We start from the raw sequence: 8,382 nt of genomic DNA, 5'->3' as shown, positions 1-8,382 counted from the left end.
AAAAGTAAAAATTAATTTCATGCATTAGCTTGCTTATTTTGTTTTGATAAGGGGAGGGTGATGTAGTGAGTGCTTAGTTCTGAGGCGCAGGCACCGCTTTGTTGAGTCATTTCATTTAATCTTTATTTCGGAAAAACGAACAATAAAAGGTTTTTTTTAAAAATAAAACACAAGAATTTCCACAATACATCGTGTTGAGCATAGGATACAATACTATTAATTTAACTGGATTCTACATGGAATAAACAACCAAATTTGAGATGTTAGAACAAGTATATCAATTTTTGCAGTTTTACAGAGTTATTAAAAAGTTAATAAAAAACAGGTTTGAGGAATAAACATATCAGGACATTAAAAGACTATACAGTTAAATAAATGCCTCTAAAATGGTATATAAAAGCTTACTTCAATAAAAAAAAAATGTTAAACTGGTATATAAGTCAAAATATAATTCATGTTGTAATCATAAAGTGCACGTGCCAAGTTCATTATGCTTTTACATTTTTCAGCCTAGAGTTTCAAGCCTTTCCTTTTCCTTACCAAACTTACACCAAACAAATACCTACTAACACTAAAAACCACTGTTTGCGTGGTATCGGATCGTAATAATCTTTCTGCTTCATGGCAGGATCTGATACCAAGCAGACGACAAATGGGTTTAATCCATTACTTCTTACATCGCGAATAGGCTGGACAGAAAAACAATAGGTGTAATTCATTCTCTATTGCACCTGAATTGCATAATACACATCTGCCCTCCTCCACTTCGCCTGACACCCATTTCACGGTATTTCCCTTTATCTGTAAAGCACCATAACAATATTTAAGGTATAAGGATTTAGCTAGCTGCGGTTGTATTTCATCTAGGAAGGGCTCAAATTTCCAAACTATTTTAATATGGAGGAATCGTGATGTCAATGATCCCACAGTAGAAGAATGGGATGAAAAATCGTGTATAAAAGACCAGTAGGTCTCCTTTAAAAGCTTTTTTGAGGTCGTAGTCAGGCCCAGTTTCAAAAACCAGTCGAGTTTGTGCTTTAGCCAGGTCAGGCCTATACCTTTATTAAGATCTAGGATTTCCTCAAGCCCCACACTATAATGTGCAAGCTCATCCGTGCACCACCGGCGAACCCAGAACAACAATGGTCTTAGGTTAGCCTGGTCATCAACACGGTGAAAATTGAAATCCATCAGAACAGGGGTCAGAGGCGTACGTATCAGGAGGCTTAGTACTTTCCTGAGAAACTTGTTTTCACGCACGTTGAATGTATCGTTCGTCTGGGGGCCCCACAGCTCTGCCCCGTACAGTGAAGCCCATTGCGCCTTGTATTTGTATACTTCGAGAGCGGGTGAAACTGCTTTGGATAAACTACTTTCTAGTTTCCTAATTAATGGGAAAGTGTTCTGGAGTAGTAAAGTTTTACTTTTTCTAGCTGTGGTCTCCAAAGTCATTTTTTAATCCAAAGTGAGACCTAAGTAGTTAAAATCATGCACGTACTCAATCTTCTGGTTGTTCACAGTTAAGTTTTCCCTAAAGGTTTTATGTGGGTTAACTGCCATATATTTGGTCTTACTAGAATTTATTTCTAGCCCCTTGGCTTTGCAGTATATCCCAAATAGATATATTAAATTTTGCAAACCTTTCGGTGTTTGTGAAATTAAAATCGTGTCGTCGGCAAAGAGGAGTGCCGGCACAGGCACCCCCCCTTGCCTGGGGGAATCATGATCACAGCCCAAGAGGTATTCAGGGATGTCATTGACGTACAATGAAAATAGAGTGGGAGCTAAAACGCACCCCTGTCTTACACCCCTATTAACCTTAATTGGTCCAGTTAATTCACCTAGTGGGACAGTTGTCTTCATGTAGCCTTATTATTTGTAGAAGAATTTCCCCCGGAACCCCCTGATTCTTTAGGGACTTCCACAGGAGATTTCTGGGAATAAGGTCGAACGCTGCTTTTAGGTCCACAAAGGCGATATACAAGTGACCCTTCCTAAATGTTATATATTTCCAGGCTATACAAAGAAATCTAAAAACCTGGTCAATCGTGCTGGTCTTTGCTCTAAAACCTGCCTGATATTGTGATAAAATATTATATTCCTCAGTCCAATTGATCAATGTATTTAAAATTTGCCTGCCGTATATCTTCTGTAAAACGTCAATAAGACTAATTGGTCGATAGTGTGAGGGATTATGGCGATCGCCCTTCTTAAAAATGGTGGTAATCTCTGCCCCTTTCCAAGCCTCTAGTAGGGGTGCACCCGAGGCAACAGAGTTACACAACAGATTAATATAGGGGCCCCAAACACCTTTATCATGTTTCCATAGGTCTCCAGGTATTTTGTCAGGCCCAGGAGCCTTTCCTGGTTTAATTATATCTATAGCTGTCAGTGTTTCCTTCAAGGTAATAGATAATTGGGCTGCAATTGGGGTAATTTCATAATCTAGCGGGCAATAATCAATGTCATTTGCAGAAGAGGCGTAGAGACCAGGGAAGTATTTTACCCAGGTATTTGCATCTAGGAAAAGGTCTTTGCTACATCTTCCTTTCTTGTTGCCCTTTGATATCAAACGCCAAAATCCAATTTGGTCTTTTGCTTTGGCTGCTACAAGTAATGCTGCCCAAATGTTATCCTCCCATTCTTTCCTAGTCAAGGCTAGTAATTGCTTATATTCAGCCCTTTTTTTCCCTTAAGGCCACTATATTTTTGGCTTTAGAAGCCAAGATAAGCTCGTTTTTTACAATACGGCATTATTTATTATACCACGGGCTTTTCAACTCCGTGGTGGCTGTGATCCCATTTTGAAATTTTTGGGGGATTTTACTCAAGATGGGTAACAGTTCTTTGACGAATTTACAGAGAATTTCCACAATCGGAATTTCTGAAACAGGTCGATCTACATACAGAGAGTCCCTATCTGCAAACGTTTCATAGATCTGCTTAATTGCTGCTTCATTTCCCCCTATCGAGGGCCATTTTAAAGCTCTCCGGTTATTACTTAATAGAGGATCAATATTAGAACCCTCCACTTCTCTGGGCCTTGGGGTTACCGACTGAAAAAGGTGGGCCGCCAATGTCAGGCATAAAGGGTAATGGTCACTCTCTGTTCTATCATCGACTACTAAGTCAAGGGCCATCGACCACAACTCGATCTAAATTAATATGTAGTCTATGTGGCTCTTTAGATTACATCTAGTAAATGTGGGGGCTTTTGAACTATCAGAGGGCAAGCGGCCGCTACAGGCTCGTAAGCAGTACCCCGAGACAAGTCTTAATAGCTGTGCAACTGCTATTGTACAGGGCACTGCCGGAATACTTTCCAAAGGTGGGATATTATTGGCCAGATCTTCTTCCTCAAAGATATTTTCTAAACCAACCGTAGGTTCGTATTTGCGGTTAAAATCGCCCCCCACAATTATCAGGACTCCTGGTTCGGTCGAGCTTAAAAAATTGTCTAGCTGCTCAATGACCTTCGATTCCTTGCTTGTGGGATATGGTCTGGAATATATACTTAATATATAAACTTCCTTTTTGTCCGGTGTGTAAAATGTTACTCCCAAAATGTCCTGCGAGCAAGTTTCGACTAGTTTAACATCAATGCCTAAAGTCACCTTTACCCAGATATAGAGAGGCCTCCTGAGGGCCTCCCTCTAGCTGAGGGGATAGCATCTTTACTAAAGGTTTTGTAGCCTACTTTATAAAAGGGTTCTAAGGCCCAAGTTTCTTGAAGCATGATTATGTCATTCTGCCCAATGTATTCCTGCCATACAACATCTTCTACGTTCCTTCTAAGCCCTGCAATGTTCCAGGAGATCAATTTTATCCCTCCCACACAGCTCACCTCACTTTGTTCCTTACATCTGTTTTTTATACCAAAATTGTTCTTAATATGATGGTTTCTAATGTCCCTTCTGTTATTCTTTGGTGGCTCTCCATGATTGGTATTCAATTTAATGGCATTGACCAGAACAAGCCCCTTCTCTTGAGGTTGTAACCCAGCTGCCAGTGATCCTGATGCTTGAGGAATAAATGATTGTCAGTCTTGGCCGTCCAAGTCTGACAATGCGTGGTATCTATTTGTCAGTGGCACAGGATACTGCCTAGTATGTGAATACCATGTCTGTGGTCTATAAAAAAAACCCTAATGGAAGTGTACAAATGTTGGTATTCGTCAAGTGTGTTGTCTCGGTTTTATTCAAGATGTGGCGAACCAACTGGGGCCTACGAAAATGTACCACTATATAATCTCCATTTATATTTTTACTGGAGTAACCTATGCAGCCTACCCTACGGACCATTAGTATCTCCTTGGTGTCTGCTAGCTGAAAACTTTTGTCTTTGGCTAGCCAATCTATAGTTTTGTTCGGTAGATCTTCTCAACTTTCTCTCTCAGTCATTCTAAGAGCGGGGACACCAGCTAATATTAGCGTATATGGGCATGAAGCAGGGGGCAGGTTTAGGATATCCAAATTGGGCTTTAGTTGATCTTTAATGGCAGTTTTGCTAGAATTATAGATCGTCCTAGGGGTCCGTATGTCTTGCCCCCTGTCTGCATTAGAGTGTACTGTACAATTGCTCTGTGTGCCTAAAGGATTGGAACCAATTGGTGCCTCCTGGGACCTATCTCCCATACTAACTTGCGTTGGTTCAATGGATTTACCACCTTGTGCTTCCCTATTGTGGTGTGTGGTTTTGTCCTTCCTCTCATAAATTCCCCTATTTAGCTCTTCCACCATTCTGCCCTCCTTACTATGGCTTAAGTTTTTTATTGCTTCTTCCAGAAGGTTCAATTTGTCCCAAAGCTGTGTGAAGCCCTTCATAAAAGAGTTTTGGACATCATTGACCATTACACCAGCAGTTACACTATTGATGGTGGCATCGATTCCTGTAGCAACTTCCCTGGTGTTACCCCAGCTATGATCATGGAACACATGAACCGTGTCTGTCTGTGTACCAACGGAAATACTTTTGGTTTGACATGTAATTACGTCGTGTTCTATATCTAACCTGTCCGTTGCTTGGGGGGCCATTGCAAAATTTGATTTCTTTGTAGGTGGTCCCCGTTTTCTTTTTGCAGGCAAAACTTTGATTTTTCGTGCTACCATGTTTTTCAATACCCTAGTCCTGGTAGCTCTGCCCACCACCACTTTTGGCACTGGTTCTAGGGTTGAAGCAGAAAAAGGAGAGTGGGACGGGGATAAAACATTAATGGGGGACTTAGTAAACAAGCCATCATCCACTCTAACACCCATGCCAACATCCTGAGTGTCCGCTGAATGGTTACCTCTTTGGGTTAATGGATCCAAAGAAAGACGTCGCTCAGTTAGTTCAATCTCGTGAATCAATAGTGATTCTGCCCTTACCAAGAAGGCATCTAATGTCCCCCCACTGCTCCCTTACATTTCTCCATTCCTCAGTTATTAATACGTACAAGAGACAACAGGCACAGAGCAACAGTATATATAGGATCCACAATTTACAGTACCTTCCTGCACCTGCAAGTGTCCGATCCGTAGTTGCCAAAACAGAGTGTTAAGGAATTTGCCCAGCCCAGCCTCTTCCGGGCTATGACGGGCCCTCCCGCGCTGCGGGAGCCCTCGCCTGTTCTTATGCGCCTACTGGCGCGTAGGATGTCGTCAGCACAGAATGCTGGGAAGTGTAGTCCTCCAACTCGCGGTGGGCAGTGGTCGGCACCCAGCAACAGCAGAGTCCCCCCTGGTTCACCAGTAAGGCTTGTAGCAAGTGGCAAGTTCCAAGAGCTCCCCCAGTCTCTAAAGAGCCCAGACCAACAACAACAACCCCTCTCAGGGTCCAAGCTCCAGTCAAAGTGGCGAAGTTAGGAGAGTTCACCACCCAGTCCCAATGTCGCCAACACTCAGATTCAGGGCAACAGCACCTTCCTTCCACAGCCTTACTTGAACGAGGGATGACGACCGCCGCTTACTACCTCTTGCCAGAGAACTCGCTCCTCAGCCTGGTCTCAACTCGGCAGGCACCGCGCCTGCACTGCCGCACCGCAAGATAGTGGAACCTCCCGGGCACCCTCAGCCAGGCCTCAACAGTGCTCCAGGTGGAGCTCACCGCTGCCTCCTTCCTGCTACCGCAGGCGTCTGCCCTCGATATCCATGCTAGAGGCGGCCGCCGCCCAGACCGCGAGAGCAGCGCTCACGCTTCAGGCAGACACACCACAGAGCTCCCGGATCTCCTCCGTCAGCTATCGGGTCGCGACCGCGTCCTCAGGCCGGAGGCCTGCACCCTCCAGCTCCGCCAGGCACAGATCCGCCGCAGCGCCGCATAGCACAGGTCCCGAGTCCAGGGATCGAACTCCTGTCTCAGAATTGTTGCAATGCCGGCAGTACAACGCGGCTCAGACTCCTCGTCTGACCGCGTACAGAGAAAACCTCAAGTCTGCGTCACTTCCTCCCAGTCTCTTCTCACGGGGTGGTACTCTCAGGCGGAGCCGAAGGCTCGCAACAAGCGCCCTGAAGCGCCTCCCAGGACAGAAAGGCCCTCTTTACCAGATGTCTTAAGTCCATTTAGATCTGTACAAATCACGTTACTGTAGTGAGTGCTTAGTTCTGAGGCGCACGCACCTCTTTGTTGAGTCAGCATTATGTCATCTTGCCATGCGCTCATTCACGTTCTTGCATGCACACTAATCTGTATCTTTTAAAGGCCTTACTGTTGTTCTTTGCGTGCATACATGTAACACTGTTATTGTTTATAATTGAATCTGCGTCCTCGTACTACCAATCTCTCGTTGAGGTATGAATGTCAGTTACTTACATTGGCAGTTCGTACTTAAAGGGGATTGGACACACTCCAGTGGTGTTCATGTTCAAGCTTTGAATAAAGATTAATCTTATTGAATATATACTCTGCTTTTGGTGGATTATTATCAACATTTCAGTTACCTGCAGCCTTAATTTTAAAAAACCCAAAAATAAACAACTTAACACACTCCTTAAATAATGTTTTTGGCACCAAAAGAACAGTTGTGTGATTGATTCTCTAGTACTCACTAAACAGCGTATGAGGTCGCTGCTTCCTACAACTAACCTAAAGCCATAAGCAGATCTTCGCAGCTGGTGATCAGCTTACTGAAACATCACAGAAGTGTCAATTGTGCTCAACTAATTTAGATGTATGTAGCTCTGCACCATTTGTTTCCCATGTGAGATTTCTAAACCTTCAGCCAGGTGCTCCCAGGATCTTGTAAGTACAGGCGCTGTAATTGTAAGCTCATAATAAAGTTGGGCACCAGTTCCCCAGTCTGCCTACTATTATATTGTATTTTTGTATACCTACATTTGTTTTACCTTTGCCAACACTTCTCAGTTCCAAAAATAATTTTATCAAGTTGCATTAAAGCAGTTAACAACTCTATGTATTCAGTTGCACAAGGATCACCTTCAACTGGGCATAAATATCTAGAAAACTCAGCTGATTTATGGGCTCTTCTTTATATCTCACTCCACCACAAAAAAAACATAAGTAAAAAACAATCTCGTTTACAATGCCAATAGCTCTAACTTTCACAAATACGAGACCTATTGCATTGCAAATGATTGCTAGTGCTTCTTATTGCTCAAAACGGTGTAATTTCTTATATTGATCCGTTTCCATGCACTTCTTTGTTCGGTTTTATTCGCGAGAAAGTCATATTTGATCCTTGGAGAATGTCACTCGTAAGTAGACTGAAAGCATGGAAATGTCACACGTAAGCAATCTGAAAACTTGGCAACTATGCAAAATGGACTAAAACGATGTTTCTTAATGTGTTTAAGATATGCAGAAATATTTTACAAATAACTTAAAACGCATTTCCCATTCAAGAAGCAATCTTCGCGAGTGCAAAGCAACGAAAATGAAAACTACAATAATGATGTAATCCAATCGTTCAATATTTTCTAAATCCGCCGCATTCGTTAGGTGCTCAGCAAGACTACGACAAAACCTTTACGAAAAGTTGTTTTCCGATGAACTTTTGTCACCCAAAAGAGGGTTTTCCACTTGTAGAGTTGGGGCGCGTGATGCGCGCGCACTGCACAGAGCTTCCGGTTTGGTGGAACTGTTTTTGAAAGAAGAAAATGGCGGCAAGCCCCGGTCCTGTACCGGGGATGCCATTGGGCAGTATGGCTGCACCTCAGGGGGAGGAAGCGGAGACAGTCGCTGAGCGAGACCCCCGGGTGCGCTGCTACAACAAGCGCCTCCTTGGGGAGGTGTTAGAGATGTGTAGCGACTTCAGCAAAGCTGTACTAGAGAGCCAGCCGCAGCTTTGTCCGGAGCACAGGAACAGGGCGTTGCAGGAGGCGCGCTGGGTGAGTAACTACGTTTCTCTCTATCATCTAAACTCGAAAAGGTTTCCTTTGCTAGAGT

The 8,382-nt window shown here is 43.5% G+C and overlaps 1 protein-coding gene across 2 annotated transcripts in view; it reads left to right on the top strand.

Moving 5' to 3' along the window:
- The first annotated feature begins 8,053 nt into the window (after positions 1-8,053).
- NSL1 (NSL1 component of MIS12 kinetochore complex) overlaps positions 8,054-8,382 on the top strand; it is a 150,642-nt gene continuing 150,313 nt past the window's right edge. Inside the window, exon 1 of one of the 2 annotated variants that reach the window (XM_085612872.1) lies at positions 8,054-8,324. In XM_085612872.1, coding sequence (XP_085468998.1) covers positions 8,094-8,324 — 231 coding nt within the window. In that variant the 5' untranslated portion in view covers positions 8,054-8,093. The remainder of the gene's footprint in view (positions 8,325-8,382) is intronic. The other variant, XM_085612871.1, reaches the window with a different exon arrangement.

This window comes from Triturus cristatus, chromosome 6 (genome assembly GCF_964204655.1).
Source record: "Triturus cristatus chromosome 6, aTriCri1.1, whole genome shotgun sequence".
Classification (NCBI taxonomy): domain Eukaryota; kingdom Metazoa; phylum Chordata; class Amphibia; order Caudata; family Salamandridae; genus Triturus; species Triturus cristatus.
This window is presented reverse-complemented; position numbering and strand designations above follow the sequence as displayed.